Here is a 19685-nt window from a genome sequence, read left to right on the forward strand (position 1 = left end):
TAAAAAAGTAATTAGTTATAGTTACAAATTACTTCTGCCAAAAAGTAATTGAGTTGGTAACTCAGTTACCACATTGTAAAAGTAATTAGTTACTCAGCAAAGTAACTGAGGTTATTTTTTATGACGCTATCTATAAGGCTATTACATTCTCTAACATCCTAAGATGTTTATACTTGAGTGAAGAATAAAAACCCCTATGTACAGTATTTTAGAGCATTTGGTATTTATTTGAACTTTGAATTGAAGGGCACACTTGACACACACATGTTAACTAAAGAGAAACCAAGGAAACATGTGGCCTTTCACTCGTGCAAATCTCTGTGTCTGTATACCACTGCACAATAAACTCTTAAATATTCAGCAAAGTAACAAAATTAAATATTGAAAATAAAGAATATTTTTCATTCAACCGAATTGTAACACAAGTAACGCGTCACTTTACATTCTCAGTAACGGTAACGGCGTTGCAACGATAGGAAATGTAATTCATTAGATTACTCCGTGACTGAAAAAATAACGCCGTTACTCCCAACACAGGCAGGGACACAGGAGCTGCTGCTCCTCTGCTGCCTCGTGTGGTCACTTTGTGTCACTGACGTCAATCTGAATCAAGGATTTCAAAAGCCGAAGTGACAACATAAGACATTTGAACTTAGTGATGGAGGCAGCAGTGGATCAACAACTCCTGTGTGTGGGAGAGTGTGCGGGTGTGTGTGTGTGTGTGAGAGTGTGCGGGTGTGTGGGAGAGTGTGCGTGTGTGTGTGTGTGTGTGTGTGTGTGTGGGAGAGTGAGTGTTTTACAAACTTCAGTTTCCTGTTGGAAAAGTCTGTCTCACAGTGAGATAAAGACGTGAACATCGTAGACTTCAACTGAGATAGATTTTCTTTAGCTAAGTCTTTTGTGGCACACACACACACACACACACACACACACACACACACACAGTTGGACATTCATGACTTGAGGGGACATTGCATTGACTTACATTCATTTCCTGGAGAATTACTCTAACCTTAACCACAATTACTACTGGCCTAATCCTAACCCTAATCCTAACCTCAACCTAACCTTAAAACATATCTTCACCTTAAAATGTAGTCATTTACGTTGTGGGGACTTGATTTTCCTTGTCCCCACAAGGAAGACAAGTCCCCATAATGTGACTGTGTAAACAGGTTTAGGTCCCCACAACATTAGTAATACCCGCACACACACACGCACACACACACACACACACACACACACACACACACACACACACTCACCTCCAAAAAACCCTGAATTTAAAGGGATAGCCTTTAAATCACTGTTGGTATTCGTGTGTGTGTGTGTGTGTGTCTCCTGCAGGTTGTCCAGTTGTCAGCTCGCAGACAAGAACATCCGCGGGATGATGACGACAAACTCGCAAGAGCTTAAGTGAGTTTCACAAACGTCTGACGCCGTGAGTGTCGTGTGCGTCACATGTGCGTCACGTGTGGGTCACGTGTGGGTCACGTGTGCGTCTGACACCGCATGTCTGATGCTGTGTGTTTGTGTCTCAGGTGTCCGACCCCCGGCTGTGACGGCTCTGGACACATCACTGGAAACTACGCCTCCCACAGGAGGTACAATGAACTGCACCTGGAACAACCACAATAATCACGACTGTAAAAGTCAACTGTCTTTATATAAAACATCTGTCCCTGTGTCTGTCTGTCTGTCTGTCTGTCCCTCTGTGTGTCCTGCAGTCTGTCAGGTTGTCCACGTGCCAAGAAGAGCGGCATCAAAATCATCCACAGCAAAGAAGACAAGGACGACCAGGAGCCAATCAAGTAAGGTTTCTGCACGAGGGGGGTGGAGTTTCATTTTTTCTTAGCATTGTTTTCAAACATTCACTCATTTATTTACTTTTACTGTATTTAAGTAAAGTGAGTGTTTTAAGGTAAGGGTTCACACACCTCTGTGTTTGTCCCACGTCTCAGGTGTCCAGTCCCAGGCTGCGACGGACAGGGTCACGTGACGGGGAAGTACGCCTCCCACCGCAGCGCGTCGGGCTGCCCCCTGGCTGCCAAGAGGCAGAAGGACAGCTACGTCAACGGCTCGCAGTTTGTCTGGAAGTCCGGCAAGACGGACGGCATGACCTGTCCGACCCCGGGCTGCGACGGGTCGGGACACGTCAGCGGGAGCTTCCTGACACATCGGAGGTGCGGAGGGCGGCCATTTTGTCAAATCCTTCCTGCAGCAGCTGGATCGTTGTTTCATTATTAACGTGTGTTTGTCGCGGCAGTCTGTCCGGTTGTCCTCGAGCCACCTCGGCCATGAAGAAAGCCCGGATGAGCGGAGTGGAGATGCTGACAATCAAGCAAAGAGCAAGTAAAGGTCAGAAGCACAAAACATGAGCCTGAAAGTGACCAAAACACATCTACTTATACAGTATTTACTTACTTTATATACTTAATAAATACTGTTGTTGATTTAGTCTGCTAACATTACATCAACCACCAGGGGGAGATCTTAGCACACGTTCACGTCTTTATCTCACTGTGAGACAGACTTTTCCAACAGGAAACAGAAGTTTGTAAACCACTCACTCTCCCACACCAAAGCCCATAGAGAAAATCAGTGATTTTAACATCACACACACAGGAGCTGCTGGTCCTCTGCTGCCTCGTGTGGTCACTTTGTGTCACTGAGGTCAATCCTAACGCAGGATTTCAAACACTGAAGTCGTGTGAACTGAGTGATGGAGGCAGCAGTGGATCAACAGCTCCTGTGTGTGTGATGTTAAAATCACTTTGGTGTGAGAGAGTGAGTGTTTTTCTGTTGGAAATAATAAAATCCTGTGTTTCTTGTTTTCAGGCATCGAAAACGATGAAGAAATCAAACAGCTGGATGACGAAATCAAAGATTTGAACGAGTCCAACAATCAAGTGGAGTCGGACATGATAAAGCTGAGGACACAAGTAAGACCATGATCACAGCTCTTGACGTCACATGACTCACTTTGGAAAAAAAAAAAATAATAATAATAAAAATATATATCTGACCCTTATACTGCCCCCTGGTGCTTTGAATGAGTATTAAAAGGTCCAATGCAGACATTAATCCAGACTTGCACTGTGACATTTTCTGTGGGACCGAGCCAGATTACAGCTGACACTTTCCCTCCTGCCGTGAAAAATACTTAAACATGCAATAAAAGCATGTGAAATAGACACGATATTAAAGTGATAGCTTCAGTCTGGACAACAGAACGCAACGTTATTATCGTTTTTTTTTATTTTTAATTCCCACAGATTACCACCATGGAGACAAACCTGAAGTCCATCGAGGAGGAGAACAAAGTGATCGAGCAGCAGAACGACTCGCTGCTGCACGAGCTCGCGAACCTCAGCCAGTCGCTCATCAACAGTTTAGCTAACATCCAGCTGCCGCACATGGTGAGAGAGGAACTGTGGGACTGAGCCAGATTACAGCTGTCTACGGGATTAGACAGGAACTGTGGGACTGAGCCAGATTACAGCTGTCTACGGGATTAGAGAGGAACTGTGGGACTGAGCCAGATTACAGCTGTTTACGGGATTAGAGAGGAACTGTGGGACTGAGCCAGATTACAGCTGTTTACGGGATTAGAGAGGAACTGTGAGACTGAGCCAGATTAGAGCTGTTTACGGGATTAGAGAGGAACTGTGAGACTGAGCCAGATTAGATCTGTTTACGGGATTAGAGAGGAACTGTGGGACTGAGCCAGATTACAGCTGTCCACGGGATTAGAGAGGAACTGTGGGACTGAGCCAGATTAGAGCTGTCTATGGGATTAGAGAGGAACTGTGAGACTGAGCCAGATTAGAGCTGTTTACGGGATTAGACAGGAACTGTGGGACTGAGCCAGATTACAGCTGTTTACGGGATTAGACAGGAACTGTGGGACTGAGCCAGATTACAGCTGTCTACGGGATTAGAGAGGAACTGTGGGACTGAGCCAGATTACAGCTGTCCATGGGAGTAGAGAGGGAATTTGTGACTGCATCTTTAAAGAAGAGCCAGATTATTAAGAGCCATATTAGCTCATTTTTGGCTAACTTCCTGCCTGTTGCTAGGTTAGCTTTAATTTATCTATAAACTGTTGTTGCATTCCGTGTCCTCACAGATTATCTTGCTTTTTATGCCTAATAAGAAAAGGTATATTCTTTTATATTTCCAGATTTCCTGGGGACATTTTTTCGCTAATGTCTGTCCATTTCCTATTTATTGTGATAAACTTCCTGCATTGTTTTAATCCCTAGTTCTCAAACTGTGGTGCGTACATGAGCTCCCTCTGGTGGTACCTGGAGGACAATCAGAAAGTTTTTTAAAGTTTTTCCTGTAGCGACGCTCAGATATTTTCCTCATCTGCTTCTTTCTGTTTACCACCTTCTGTTTTTTTTAACCAGCAGTCCACGCTCTTCTTCTTCTACTACTTCTTCTTCTTCTACTACTTCTTCTTCTTCTCCTACTACTTCTTCTTCTTCTTCTACTTCTTCTTCTTCTTGTGCTTTTCCCATAAAGAAAGTTTCAGTTCCAGTGCTCGTGGCTGTTTTGACGTCATTTTTCTCACAGTGTAGAGAAAGGAAGAAGACTGGGGCTAATTGGATTATTTTCTCTACGTCACATGTTCAGGTCTTTATCTCACTGTGAGACAGACTTTTCCAACAGGAAACTGAAGTTTGTAAACCACTCACTCTCCCACACCAAAGCCCATAGAGAAAATCAGTGATTTTAGCTGCCGGGTACACAGGAGCTGCTGGTCTACTGCTGCCTCGTGTGGTCACTTTGTGTCACTGAGGTAAATCTGAATGAAGGTTTTTAAAAGCCGAATTGACAAAATAAGACATTTGAACTTAGTGGAGGCAGCAGTGGATTAACAACTCCTGTGTGTGATGTTAAAATCATTGATTTTCTCTATTGGCTTTGGTGTGGGAGAGTGAGTGGTGTGACGTACACATAGACTACGTAGAGTTTTTATTCATTTTTATATTGCTAACAGAAAAGTATTAGAAATGCATTACAATTCAACCACACAGGGGCGTTGTGTTTTAGCGTGTGAAGCCTTTGTAGCCGCCATGTGTTTAGCGGGCTAATACACTTCTCTGTACACCCTCTCCTGTAGAGACCGCTGCCACAGAAAGAGGCCCCAGTAAAGCATAACTGCTGTTTACAGATGCCTCCCAGAGTAAGACACCAATTTATCCTTTATCCAATTATCCCTCTCTTCTGCACTGTCACCCCCCCACCCTCCTATGATTCCTTTAACAGTAATTAAAATATCTGTGCACCCGCCCAACCAAATACCAACACGAATACTTTATAAAAAAAGAAATCATTTTCTGTAATTACAAATTATTTATAAGAATAAGATGATAATTAAAGTTGAAAGTAGAATCAGATTTCCAAATCTGGAGACGGAGCTGCTCTGGAATCAGAAAAAAATAATCACATTTGTTTGTTGAAAGTTGCAGCTGAACTACGAAGACATAAGGGACTGACATTTGCTCGACTGGAAAACAATATCAATGTAAATATATTTAAAACATTTGGCAAAAAACACACAAAACATCAGAAATGTTGTAAACAACAGTGGGCCCACAATCGAGCCTTGAGGGACGTCACATAAATCCACTGTGTTTCTTTGTCAGGGGACAGGGAATGAGACAAAACCTGGTCTCTTAGCTTAAAGTTAGAGGTGCCAGGTGTCAATCCACCACCACACACATCAGACTAGTTTTGTCCCCCTCGCTATGTAAAGCAAACGCTACTTCAGGACGTAAACCTTTGGACATGTCTTTGGACACAGGCTTGAAAAAGCTGCAGTGTTAACGTTCATTAAACTGTCTTTTTGTATGTATGGTTATGTAAGCGGTGGTGAGTTGAGCTCATTAAACAGATTCTGGTTTCTTAACTGAAAGCTGGGGGTGCCACATGTTCGTCCACCAACGTAAACATCTGAGTTATGTGTCCTCCTTGCTGCGTATAACACACTCTGCCTGGACGTTAAACTTGAGGTGTTGAATCAATCCGTATCTCTGGATACTAGCGTGACAAGTTATTGTAAACAACAGTAGGCCTGAAATGGAGCCTTGAGGAGTGCCTAATGTAAAACCAGTGTTAACGTTCATCAAATTCTAATTGTCTACTCTCTCTGTATGTGGAAATGAATGCATGCTTATGGAAAAAGATGGTGAGGTTTTGTTAGACAAACTGAAAGCTGGCCTTCCACCACCTTAAAACAAACTCTACCCCAGACATAGTCCTTGAGGTGTGAAATGTCTTAAGTTACGAGCTTGAAAAAGCAGAAATGGGCCTAAAATCGAGCCTTGAGGGATGCTACATGTGAACTCCACTGTGTTTCTTTGTGCAGGGACACCAATGAGACAAAATCTGCTCTGTTAAAGTTAGAGGTGCCATGTGTCCGTCCACCTCGTTGTCCCTCTCGCTATGTAAAGCAAACACTACTTCAGGACATAAACCTTGAGACTTTGGACACAGGCTTGAGAAAGCAGAAATGTTGGAAATAACAACTGGCCTAAAATCGCGCCTTGAGGGACGCCACATAATAAACTTGCTTTTACGAACATTACTGGGTTTTTTTTAACTTCACCCACTGAAGTTGAGTTTTTTCCGAAGCCAGATCTGCTCCGTCTCTGTCTCCTGCATTTGCACATGAACATGTTGATTTCGTCTCCATACGTCAAACATTAAGCGTTCATCCACTCATCAGCTGATCATCCCTCTCCTGGTTTTTGCATGGGTTTGAGGTTGAACTGCGCCGACGTCCACAGGCCCGAGATCAGATTATGAGTTTGTAACTAAACTAAAATAACTTCACTGAGTTTGTGTCCTGCTCTCCTGATGATGATGCCCCCCCCCCCCGGCCCCCACCTCTGCCTGTTTCCCAAACCTTTTTCCAACAAACATGCCACGCCCAAATTTGCTTGTTCCTCACAGCTTTTTTCTTCCTGTTCCTCACAGGAGCCAATGAACGAACAGAACTTTGACTCGTATGTGAGTACGCTGACGGACATGTACACCCACCAGGACCAGTACCAGAGCCCGGAGAACAAGGCGCTGCTGGAGAACATCAAACAGGCCGTCCAGGGCATCCAGGTTTAGCCCCGACAAAAAAAAAACCCACACGAGAAAAACAAATGCAAAGCAACAACAACAACGAAAAAAATGAAAAAAGGGGAATGGGTTGTTTTTGCTGCTGTAACTTTTTCCCCGGTTCTTTTCTTTCCTCTGCTTTTATGCTTTCAGCTCCATGGGTATCTCTGCGTTTCCTTTTTCAGGATGAGTTCCGATTGTCGTTGCCTTGCTTTAAAAAGAACGTTTTAAACAAACAAACATCCATGTTTTGTACATTTTCATATGACCTAATATAATGTGACGTACTGTTTATAGCTGCTAATGTATGCACATTTTCGTGTATATGTATTTATTTATTTATTGTACGCTTGAATCACGTCTTTGTTTTCATGCGATTTACATATGTGGAGAAACTGGGCGTCACGGGTTTAACATGGAGCGAAGCCGCGACAGAGGGAACAATCAATTTTAACTACTACTAATAATAATACTAATGATAATAACGAGGGTTGCCGTGGCCACGCCGTTTTGAACCCACAAAACCTTTCGACAACTTTTCACCTTTGATGTGTCAAGTACAAGTTGCCGTGTTTTTTTTAATGTTGATACAACAAACGCACTCGAGAATGAGAAATGGACCCCAAAATTAAAAATGGCCGACTTCCATGGTTACGGTCAACGTTTTTGTTCGTCTTGGTCTGTAACATCTTCCTACCAAGTTTCGAAAAATTCGGTGGAACTCAATTTTGCCTCTGTTTTCACCTTAGGGGGCGCTATAGAGCCCTTGAGCAACGGACATGTCCAAGAACTATGCCAATATCGCATTTTCGCCAGACCCGACTTCCATGCAAAGTTTCATTTATGGGATGTATACGCGTGGATTTTCTGTATTTGGACCACGCCCATTCCTGTAAATCTTTAGCTAAAATAAACGCGGAGAAGAGACGACGATTTGAAACATCACGACACGGAAACGTACTGGTGCAAATCCCGCGGTTGTTTCATTCTCTTTCCTCTTCTTTTTTGGTCGCTTTTCTTTGTTAAAAACGGCTACGGATAAAAAAAATGTAGGAGACAATCGGAGCGCGACGACGATGACTCAGCAATATTGGTACGATCGTATTTGTTTAGATATGGGATGCAATCTATATGAAAACTATGTTTGGGTATATGCAATTTCTTATAAATGAAACTAGCAAAGAGCTGATCGATGTTTTTACGAACTATAAATGTGTCGCGTTTTTTGTACAAACCTTTTACTACAATCATGTCGTGGGAATCGGACGCGGGTGAAAGGACATTGATGTTTGGACTTTGCACAGGGACACCTTTGTTTCCATGTTTTGATGTTTTTATTGTCGATAAAAGGACGAAGAAGAAAAAGTTTCTAAAATGGCCGACGGCTCCGCCGGACACACAGGGTCGAAATCAAACGTCCCCATCTCTACTTGTATCATTGTCCTCATTCTGTAAAAAGAAAAAAAGAAAAAGCTCTTTCCGATCATGCGTCTAAACGTCGGAGCTGCGACCGAGCCGTGCTTTATTATTTTGTCGTTTTAAAAATCTCTCTGATTTGTTTTTTTTGGGGAAAAAAAAAGACGTTGTCGTCTTGAGCTGAATCAGCGCAGAGTTTACGACACGACGGGACGATGTTTTTCATGCATGCACTTTATCGGAGTTTGTCAAGTTATTATTGCGTCGGTGGAAGAAAAAGAAGAAGAAGAAGTGAAAAACTGTACGAATGAGAGTTTGTGCTGGCAATTTTTCGTGAGCTAATGTCGCAAATTTGTCACTCAAAAGGAAAACTTTCCCCTCAGCGTCACTTTACGAACATTTACTCTTGCAAAAAACATCGCAAAAGATCCAAAGATATTTACAAGGAAATTCTCGAATACAATTAAGTATTTTTGAATTGAATTAAGAGTAAAAATCGTAAAAAAATGTCTTTATTACGAACCTATTTTATTACTTAAAGGACAATTTTCCCTCAGAATCTGATACGTTACCAACATTTTCACCAACTGTGACAAAAATGACGAGTCACACTCAACACGGACAAATAATTCAGATTTCTAAATATGACAAATGTGTATTTTTCTTATTTTTCTTTACACGTGTGTAAAATATCCCCCAAAAAATCTGAATTATTATTGATTAAAACATGAAAATGTTTGTCACTCACTGTAAAAAAATAACAGTCTTTATAAAATGTCTTATTTGAGCTGAATAAACTGAAAAAACATTAAGAATTCAAACAGAATTACCGGCAAATACTTTGCTTAAACTTTTCTGTAGAATGTCTGAGGGAATTTTTTTTAAATTCATTTAAATATCCAAACAAATTCAGTGATGAAGTTGGAAAAATTCAGACATTTTTGATTTTTAAAATAATAAATAAGCATTTTTTCCCATTATTTTTGATGAAATATGTATAAAAATGTCCAGATTATCTTGAATATTTGCTCTAAAATCTTGTGACTGAAGATTAAAATGATCACTGATGAATGGAAAACACGACGTTGTCCTGACGACGAGGGGAAGTTTTCCTTTAACGCCGGATTCTTTGCACGTCAGTGTTTTTCGCAGCTTCCTGCCACTGGAACCTTTTGCGTTTTAATGAACTTTATTTTTATTTAGTGATTTTGAATTCTTTTTGACTGAGAAACAAAAGGAAACGGACGTTTAAAGCACAAATTCTGCCACTGAGCGACGCGGCTTTGAGATTGTTGTTAATATGAGATGTAAAAGCTAAACAGTGTAATATTTACATAGAGAAGTCGAGCGCTAACGCGTTACACGAGCTCCAATGCAAAAGACGTATGAATATTTGTGAAATCATGAATTCTTCTGTTTGATGAAGGGGTTTTTATACGCTTTACTTTGTTCTTTTCGCCCCTTTTTTTTCTTTACTTTTCTCTCTGTTACTCGCAAACTTTTGTGCGACAGTTTTTTCCGACCACGAGGCATGACGCGTGGTTCCGTGGGTGATTTTTTGCTGTATGTTTCAAGAGTCACGAGTTGCTACGTGATATTTCATTTAAACTTGTGAAGTTCGTACGGTTTTTAAATTCATGCTGGTGTTGGCATCTTTTTTGCTCTGAATAAATCTTGTGTTGCAACACGGAGACGATGACGTTTTCTGCCTGTTTTTCTTATTCTTCACAGGATCATTTTTATCAGTACACACAATGCAAAGTGAGTTGATGTCAAATCAAACCAGCGTCAATTTTTACGATAAGTATATTTGCACAAAGTCGAGGGAAAACTTTGATGTAAATTTTACTGGGAACATTTTTACAGTGTAGCATCTTTCATAAACTGGGTTATGAACGTTTATACCTAAAATAATTATAATAATGGTGCTTAAATGTGTCTTAAACTAATAAAGGTTCAATGTCAGTGTCTGTCAGACTTCAAGATCCAATATTTTTCACGGAAAAGGATTTTATTTAGAAAACTGCAGATAAATACATCTAAATTAAATCAAAGCAGCTTTTTTACGTGATATAAATTTAACAGTGTGGTGTCTTTTATTATGGATGTTTATACTGAAAATTATGATAATGTGACTGATATTTGTCAAAAATCACACATTTAATGCTAAAGAAATAACCACTAATATTATAATCACAATATTTACCTCTTTACTTCACTGTTACATTTCACACTTTTAGTTTACTGTTGTGAATGTTCCAGAGCTGGGGCCTTAATAAAGGATTATTTACCTTAAAAGTGTCTTAAACTAATAAAAGTTCAATGTCAGTGTCTGTCAGACATCAATAAGAGCTGATATTTTTCACGGAAAAGGATTTTATTTTGAAAATCAATCAGTGTATGTAAATTGTACAGTGAAGATTTTTACAGTGTGGCGTCTTTTCTAAACTGGATCATAGACGTTTATACCAAAAAAGTTAAAAAAAAAAAAGAGATATAATAATGTCATTTTACTTTACTTCTTTAATTCACTGTTACGGTACATACTTTTATTTTAATGTCATAAATTATTGTAGATTTCCTCCATTTTTGGGACTAATGAAGGATCATTTTACCTTAAATTAATATTATACTGTGTTTGTCAGACATCAATAGAATCTGATATATTTAGAACAGAAAATAAAGGTTTTGTAAGTCCATTTGAAATGAGGATGGAAAAAATAGACTTCAAAGTTAAAATAGTGAAGATTTGAAACGTATAAACTGAATTATCTGTATTTTATTCAGATTTTTTGTTGTAAACTTTAAATGAATTATCAATCGTGCAGCTTTAATGTCTCTCTGTCAGAAGAAACTAATAATCATAATAATAAAAACACAAATACATTATTGTACAGTTTAATTATTAGTTATGTTTACAAACGATTTAAACCTTTATTATTATTTAAATATTTAACAGACATAAAATAACATTCAAACTGAATTTTACCTTGCATTAAATTTAAATGAATTACTATTTTATTTATATTATTTCACTGTTCGCCTTGTTATACTTTATTACAAAGATGCAGTACATACTCCCACCCAGTAGGTGTGTGTGTGCATGTTTTTAAATCCTCTCCACAGCAGCGGAACAAACCCTCGCGATATTAGCCCGCCTGTGTGTGTGGTTGTTTAATCAGGTTCTACAGAACCTGGTTGTTTCTGGGGTTCAATGTTCGACATGTGAGTTCTAACGGACCGTGTTGTAGCCCGCTGTGGCCCGGTTCAGTTCGGTTCGGTGCCGGTTGATAGCGGACGGTGAATCATGGAGAAGTGTGTCGTCGCTGCGTGTCAGAACCTAGTGTTGACGGAGGGTCGAGGAGACTCAGGCCGAGCTAAGAAGAGGTTCTTCGGCTTCCCCGCGGATCCTGCGAGGGTCAAGGTAAACGAGCCGCTGTATCAGTATGAGTTTTCACATTTCGCTTAATAAACTATCCCGAATTCACTCGTGGCAGCTCCCGGTTACTAGTTGTAACTAAGTGAACTGACAACCATTACTGAATTAGTTAAATATTACACTTACAAATGTAATGATTCTCAGGCAGGTTCTGTAATAACACTGAACTTTTTCTTTACCGTGTTTGTGGACTTTTATTTAATAATTTAGCTAAATAAACTACCCCGAATTCACTTTTGGTAGATCTTGACAACTAGTTGTAACTAAGTGAATTGACAACTATGACTGATTTAGTTTAATGTTGACGAAAACTTTAAAACGTCATGATTCTCAGGCTGGTTCTGTGTCTCTTGTTTATATAGCCTAAACTTGAGCTTCTGTTGTTTTGATCTTAAATGTTTATTTTTTTGTAAAATAATCAATTCTGAATTCATTATTGGTGGCCTGAAACCGAATTAGTTTGATATTGAGATAGTTTAAGAATGTAAAGATTCTCAGGCAGGTTCTGTAATAACACAGTGTTTGGACCTCTATCGTCTACATTAGTGGCCATAATGACAATAATAACAAATAAAAACAAATAATTACATCATTACACATTTTCAAAATACAAGTTTATAAATGACTTTGTCAAAAAAGATATTATTTTGACACAAACAGGAGAAATTATACAATTTTTGAATGTGAAATCATAGTACACTCATTTTTATCTCAGTCATGGAACCTCCTTACACTGTGGTGAACCTCCTCACACTGTGGTGAACCTCCTCACACTGTTGTGAACCTCCTCACACTGTTGTGAACCTCCTCACACTGTGGTGAACCTCCTCACACTGTGGTGAACCTCCTTACACTGTTGTGAACCTCCTCACACTGTTGTGAACCTCCTCACACTGTGGTGAACCTCCTCACACTGTGGTGAACCTCCTCACACTGTGGTGAACCTCCTCACACTGTGGTGAGCCTCCTCACACTGTTGTGAACCTCCTCACACTGTGGTGAGCCTCCTCACACTGTTGTGAACTTCCTCACACTGTGGTGAACCTCCTCACACTGTGGTGAGCCTCCTCACACTGTTGTGAACCTCCTCACACTGTTCTGAACCTCCTCACACTGTTGTGAACCTCCTCACACTGTGGTGAGCCTCCTCACACTGTTGTGAACCTCCTCACACTGTGGTGAACCTCCTCACACTGTTGTGAGCCTCCTCACACTGTTGTGAGCCTCCTCACACTGTGGTGAGCCTCCTCACACTGTTGTGAACCTCCTCACACTGTGGTGAACCTCCTCACACTGTTGTGAGCCTCCTCACACTGTTGTGAGCCTCCTCACACTGTGGTGAGCCTCCTCACACTGTTGTGAGCCTCCTCACACTGTTGTGAGCCTCCTCACACTGTGGTGAGCCTCCTCACACTGTTGTGAACCTCCTCACACTGTGGTGAACCTCCTCACACTGTGACCGCTTCTTCAGGTGTGGCTCGCTGCACTGAGACAGATGGACGGCGGTCAGGACTCGCTGCAGCAGGACGGACACATCTGTGAGGACCACTTCCTGCTAGAGGACGTCACATCTGACGGCGTCAGCAGCTACGCCGTCCCCTTCCCCATCAGGCCCCCGAGTCTGGAGGAGCAGCCGGGAGTCAGGAGCTCCTGGGGAGCACCGCTGTCTGAGGAGGAGGAGGAGGAGGAGGAGGAGGAGGAGGAGGAGGAGGAGGAGGAGGAGGAGGAGGAGCAGCAGCAGCAGCAGCAGCAGCAGGAGGACGACGACGACGACGACGACGAGCAGCAGGAGGAGGAGGAGCAGCAGCAGCAGCAGCAGGAGGAGGAGGAGGAGGCCAACAGCAGCAACATCCATGATGATGATGATGATGATGAAAACGATGCTGCAGTGGAGCTCCATCATCAGGTCAGGAGGTCGTCTTCATCATCAGCTGATTGATATTTTAATTTTATTTAAAAACAAATGTTTGTCTCTGACGTGCAAACAGAATTTAAACATTTATTTAAGTCAAAGAAAGAAGAAACTAGAAAATATTCACATTTAAGATTTTTCAGCTGGTGTTTGTGGACAAAAATAAGACATTTGAGAACATCATCATCATCATCATCCATTAATCAAAGAATCAAGAATCAGTCACATTTAACTTTGACCTTCTGACCTTTAGGAGTCGAGTCCCAAGAAAAGTTCAAGGAGGAAAAGGAAGAGGTAAAAAAAACCTCCTTATTAATGTGTTCACTGTGATCATTCATGTTTTCACTGTGATCATTTATGTGTTCACTGTGATCATTCATGTGTTCATTCTGATCATTCATGTTTTCACTCTGATCATTAATGTGTTCACTCTGATCAATAGTGTGTTCACTCTGATCATTCATGTGTTCACTCTGATCATTCATGTGTTCACTCTGATCATTCATATGTTCACTCTGATCACTCATGTGTTCACTCTGATCATTCATGTGTTCACTCTGATCTATTATGTGTTCACTCTGATCTATTATGTGTTCACTCTGATTGATTCATGTGTTCACTGTGATCATTCATGTGTTCACTGTGATCATTAATATGTTCATTCTGATCATTCATGTGTTCATTCTGATCATTCATGTTTTCACTCTGATCATTAATGTGTTCACTCTGATCATTCATATGTTCACTCTGATCACTCATGTGTTCACTCTGAAAAATAGTGTGTTCATTTTGATCATTCATGTGTTCACTCTGATGAATAATGTGTTCACTCTGATGAATAATGTGTTCACTCTGATCTATTATGTGTTCACTCTGATGATTAATGTGTTCACTCTGGTCATTAATGGGTTCACTGTGATCATTCATGTGTTCACTGTGATCATTCATGTTTTCACTCTGATCATTAATGTGTTTACTCTGATCAATAGTGTGTTCATTTTGATCATTCATGTGTTCACTCTGATCATTAATGTGTTCACTCTGATCATTCATGTGTTCACTCTGATCACTCATGTGTTCACTCTGATCATTAATGTGTTCACTCTGATCATTCATGTGTTCACTCTGATCACTCATGTGTTCACTCTGATCATTCATGTTTTTACTCTGATCATTCATGTGTTCACTCTGATCATTCATGTGTTCACTCAAAAACACTCATACAGACGTTTTCCTGTCTCTTTGTTTCCAGTGTTGACGAGAATCAGACGTCAGAGACGATTCAGAAGAAACAAAGAAACAAATCAGGTGTGTGTGTGTGTGTCTGTGTGTGTGTGTGTGTGTTGTAGTCTCATTGTGGACGTTTGTGTGTCTGTGTGTGTGTGTGTTTTTGTCTCATTGTGGACGTTTGCGTGTCTCTGTGTGTGTGTTGTAGTCTCATTGTGGACGTTTGTGTGCCTCTGTGTGTGTGTTGTAGTCTCATTGTGGACGTTTGTGTGTCTCTGTGTGTGTGTTGTAGTCTCATTGTGGACGTTTGTGTGTCTCTGTGTGTGTGTGTGTGTGTTGTAGTCTCATTGTGGACGTTTGTGTGTCTGTGTGTGTGTTTTTATCTCATTGTGGACGTTTGTGTGTGTGTGTGTGTGTTTTTGTCTCATTGTGGACGTTTGTGTGTCTCTGTGTGTGTGTGTTGTTGTCTCATTGTGGACGTTTGTGAGTCTCTGTGTGTGTGTGTGTGTTGTCTCATTGTGAACGTGTGTGTGTGTGTTTTTGTCTCATTGTGGACGTTTGTGTGTGTGTGTGTGTGTTTTCTCATTGTGGACGTTTGTGTGTCTCTGTGTGTGTGTTGTCTCATTGTGGACGTTTGTGTGTGTGTGTGTGTTTTCTCATTGTGGACGTTTGTGTGTCTCTGTGTGTGTGTGTGTGTGTTGTCTCATTGTGGACGTTTGTGTGTCTGTGTGTGTGTTGTTGTCTCATTGTGGATGTTTGTGTGTCTCTGTGTGTGTGTGTTGTCTCATTGTGGACGTTTGTGTGTGTGTGTTGTCTCATTGTGGACGTTTGTGTGTGTGTGTGTGTGTGTGTTGTCTCATTGTGGACGTTTGTGTGTGTGTGTGTGTGTGTGTGTGTTGTCTCATTGTGGACGTCTGTGTGTGTGTGTGTGTGTGTTGTCTCATTGTGGACGTCTGTGTGTCTGTCTGTGTGTGTGTTGTTGTCTTATTGTGGACGTTTGTGTGTGTGTGTGTGTTGTCTCATTGTAGACGTTTGCGTGTGTGTGTTGTCTTATTGTGGACGTTTGTGTGTGTGTGTGTGTGTGTTGTCTCATTGTAGACATTTGTGTGTCTCTGTGTGTTGTCTCATTGTGGACGTTTGTGTGTGTGTTGTTGTCTCATTGTGGACTTTGCGTGTCTGTGTGTGTGTTGTTTTCTCATTGTGGACGTTTGTGTGTCTGTGTGTGTTTGTTGTTGTCTCATTGTGGACGTTTGTGTGTCTGTTGTTGTCTCATTGTAGACGTTTGCGTGTCTGTGTGTGTGTTGTTGTCTTATTGTGGACGTTTGTGTGTCTGCGTGTGTGTGTGTGTGAGTGTTGTCTCATTGTAGACGTTTGTGTGTCTCTGTGTGTTGTTTCATTGTGGACGTTTGTGTGTGTGTGTGTGTGTTGTTGTCTCATTGTGGACTTTGCGTGTCTGTGTGTGTGTTGTCTCATTGTGGACGTTTGTGTGTCTGTGTGTGTTGTTGTCTCATTGTGGACGTTTGTGTGTCTGTGTGTGTTGTTGTCTCATTGTAGACATTTGTGTGTCTCTGCAGTCCCTAAGAAGTCACTGATGCAGCGTTTCCTGCAGCTGTTACAGACGGCACCGGGCGGGTGTCTGAACCTCCGGCGCGCGGCTGAACTTCTGGGCTGTCGAAACCAGCGTCTCAACGAGTTCAGGAACGTCATGTACGGCCTCAACCTCATCGAGTCGGACTCCACCGCCATCACGTGGATGTGAGTGAAACAAACGCATGTGCAGCCATGTTTGTGTTGTTCACTGTTCCCATTAAACGCACTGAGCTCTGCAGAAGCCAGTGTCCCGTCATCAGCTTCCTCATGAGGTACGAGACGTTCCAGGAGGAGCTGCAGCTGCGGGAGGAGACGCTGGACGCGCTCATCAGAAGCTGCAGCAAGCAGCTTTTCACCGTCACTGACGACCGGGAGAACGCAGCATATCCTTTTACGGCCGACGTCCTGCAGAAAGTCAGGTTTCTGTGCTGGAGTTCACTTCCTGTGTGCAGAACCTTCAAGAGCAAAGCAGGAACACACTCAGTGTCAACATGGCTGCCAGTGCAGACAACAGGAAACACTGAATTTAAGATTTATCTGATGAAATCTGCGTCACTTTAAGTCGACGATATCTTTAAGAACGTGTTCGTGTCTTTATCTCACTGTGAGACACACTTTTCCAACAGGAAACTGAAGTTTGTGTAGTATCTGTATGAGTCCTGTGTCAGAGGGGTTTCCTTCTACACCATCACTCATCACAACTCAGCGTTCGTAAGAAGAAGGAAGCCTGACCAAAAACGACATTTGTAAACCACTCACTCTCCCACACCAAAGTCCACAGAGAAAACCAGTGATTTTAACATCACACACACACAGGAGTTGTTGATCCACTGCTGCCTCCATCACTAAGTTCACGTCTTTTGTCAATTCGGCTTTAGAAAATCTGTGTTAGCATTGACCTCAGTGACACAAAGTGACCACACGAGGCAGCAGTAGACCAGCAGCTCCTGTGTTTTCTCTGTGAGGTTTGGTGTGGGAGAGTGAGTGGTTTATAAAAGTCTGTGTCACAGTGAGATGAAGACGTGAACGTGTTCTTAAAGACGATAAATCCTAAATTCAGTGGCATGTTTCCTGTTGTCTGTACCGGCAGCCATGTTGTCACTGAGACACTTGTGTGGTTTTAAACGCAGCTCTATAGTGACGGTTGTCCTTCGTTAACGTCTGCTGTACGATGGCGTACGTCACTCACGGCGACATCGGCCGAATCCCGACTTTCCGGGATCAGACGGTGATTGTCGTCAAAGCTCCGGACGGAACCACACTGAAGGTTCCTGAACCTGAAGAGGTAAAAACATAAAACTGAATAAAACTCCGACACATGCTAATGTGTTTACGCTTCACTCGTATAATGACGTCATTTTGATGTAAATCGTACAGGACAGGATCCAGGTCCACCTGAAGGGGGCGGGTCCCATCACAGCGCTGACCTGTGACCTCAGGACTGAAGACACAAGCGTCTTTGTCTCACTGGAGGAAAGTCCGATGAAGACGATGAAGACCGGTAACTTTATAAGAAATTAAAAGTCCCATAAAAGTTCTTAAATGTCAATATTTCATGATTTCAATAACGATCTTACAAATACACGACTTCTGTTCCTTAAAAAGTTTTACTAGTTCAAATGTTTTGGGGGCAGAGCTTTAAAGAGGACGGACAAAAAAGAGGCGGGGCAAAGCACTTGTATTTTGTTAAAGCTTTTGAGAAACTTACGGACCTGAGCTTTAATCAACGTCTAAAAACAAACAAACTCATGGCCACCATCTTGTTTTGTTGTTACAGAATCTTCAGGTTCACAGAGTGTGTGCAGCTGACCACCAGGAGGCGCCACCTGTCCTCAGGTGTGTGGGAGGAAGATTTATAAATATGTATATAAATAAATGAACGTTCTGCAGAGACACAAAGAGCTGCTACAAAGTTTTTGTTTTAAGTGTATTTTCAAACCTCAAATAAACTTTTACTAAATTCACCTTTGCCTGGACTTTATATATATACATATATATATATATATATATATAATAGTATATATATATATATATATATATATATATATATATATATATATATATATATATATATATAATAGTATAGTAAGACGTCCAAAATGAGACAAAAAAAGTCAGGTTAGTATGTCGTCCAAATTTTGACAAAAAAGACATAGTTTAGAATGTCGTCCAAATTTTGACAAAAATGTCAGGTTAGTATGTCGTCCAGGTTTTGACAAAAAAGACAGTTTAGTATGTCCAAATTTTGACAAATGTCAGAGGTTAGCATGTCGTCCAAATTTTGACAAAAAAGACATACTTTAGCATGTCGTGCAAATTTTGACAAAAATGTCAGGTTAGTATGTCGTCCAGGTTTTGACAAAAAAGACAGTTTAGTATGTCCAAATTTTGACAAATGTCAGAGGTTAGCATGTCGTCCAAATTTTGACAAAAAAGACATACTTAAGCATGTCGTGCAAATTTTGACAAAAAAGACATACTTAAGCATGTCGTCCAAATTTTGACAAAAGTCAGAGGTTAGTATGTCGTCCAAATTTTGACAAATGTCAGAGGTTAGCATGTTGTCCAAATTTTGACAAAAAAGACATACTTTAGCATGCTGTCCCGATTTTGACAAATGTCATAGTTTAGTATGTCGTCCAAATTTTGACAAAAAAGACATATTTTAGAATGTCGTCCAAATTTTGACAAAAATGTCAGGTTAGTATGTCGTCCAGGTTTTGACAAAAAAGACAGTTTAGTATGTCCAAATTTTGACAAATGTCAGAGGTTAGCATGTCGTCCAAATTTTGACAAAAAAGACATACTTTAGCATGTCGTGCAAATTTTGACAAAAGTCAGAGGTTAGTATGTCGTCCAAATTTTGACAAATGTCAGAGGTTAGCATGTCGTCCAAATTTTGACAAAAAAGACCTACTTTAGTATGCTGTCCCGATTTTGACAAATGTCATAGTTTAGTATGTCGTCCAAATTTTGACAAAA

The 19685-nt window shown here is 41.1% G+C and overlaps 2 protein-coding genes across 6 annotated transcripts in view; both read left to right on the plus strand.

The window, feature by feature from the left end:
- The window catches only part of myt1la (myelin transcription factor 1-like, a), a 46221-nt gene extending 35993 nt beyond the window's left edge, over positions 1–10228 (plus strand). For 3 of the 5 annotated variants that reach the window (XM_058613142.1, XM_058613140.1, XM_058613141.1), the window contains 9 exons: positions 1348–1416; positions 1542–1604; positions 1728–1811; positions 1962–2183; positions 2267–2358; positions 2839–2942; positions 3276–3419; positions 5129–5191; positions 6988–10228. In XM_058613142.1, the coding sequence (XP_058469125.1) occupies positions 1348–1416; positions 1542–1604; positions 1728–1811; positions 1962–2183; positions 2267–2358; positions 2839–2942; positions 3276–3419; positions 5129–5191; positions 6988–7128 (982 nt within the window). In that variant the 3' untranslated portion in view covers positions 7129–10228. The remainder of the gene's footprint in view (positions 1–1347; positions 1417–1541; positions 1605–1727; positions 1812–1961; positions 2184–2266; positions 2359–2838; positions 2943–3275; positions 3420–5128; positions 5192–6987) is intronic. The other 2 variants (XM_058613145.1, XM_058613143.1) reach the window with 1 other exon arrangement.
- A 3509-nt stretch (positions 10229–13737) lies between these two features.
- On the plus strand, positions 13738–18667 carry LOC131443136 (transcription factor E2F6-like). The gene is made up of 8 exons (XM_058612513.1): positions 13738–13880; positions 14140–14180; positions 15139–15194; positions 16688–16868; positions 16943–17085; positions 17873–17988; positions 18081–18204; positions 18481–18667. The coding sequence occupies exons 4-8, from the start codon at positions 16705–16707 to the stop codon at positions 18510–18512; spliced, it is 579 nt and encodes a 192-aa protein (XP_058468496.1). The 5' UTR covers positions 13738–13880; positions 14140–14180; positions 15139–15194; positions 16688–16704; the 3' UTR covers positions 18513–18667.
- Positions 18668–19685: the final 1018 nt, after the last annotated feature.

This window comes from Solea solea, chromosome 17 (assembly GCF_958295425.1).
Source record: "Solea solea chromosome 17, fSolSol10.1, whole genome shotgun sequence".
Taxonomy (NCBI): Eukaryota; Metazoa; Chordata; class Actinopteri; order Pleuronectiformes; family Soleidae; genus Solea; species Solea solea.

What these genes read in the sequence shown, in the direction of transcription:
- LOC131443136 (XM_058612513.1), top strand. Translation starts at nt 16,705, where the DNA reads ATGCAGCGTTTCCTGCAGCTGTTACAGACGGCACCGGGCGGGTGTCTG. An exon ending in TCCACCGCCATCACGTGGAT is followed by an intron (nt 16,869 to 16,942) that starts GTGAGTGAAACA and finishes TGAGCTCTGCAG; the next exon opens with AAGCCAGTGTCCCGTCATCA. An exon ending in AGGTTCCTGAACCTGAAGAG is followed by an intron (nt 17,989 to 18,080) that starts GTAAAAACATAA and finishes TAAATCGTACAG; the next exon opens with GACAGGATCCAGGTCCACCT.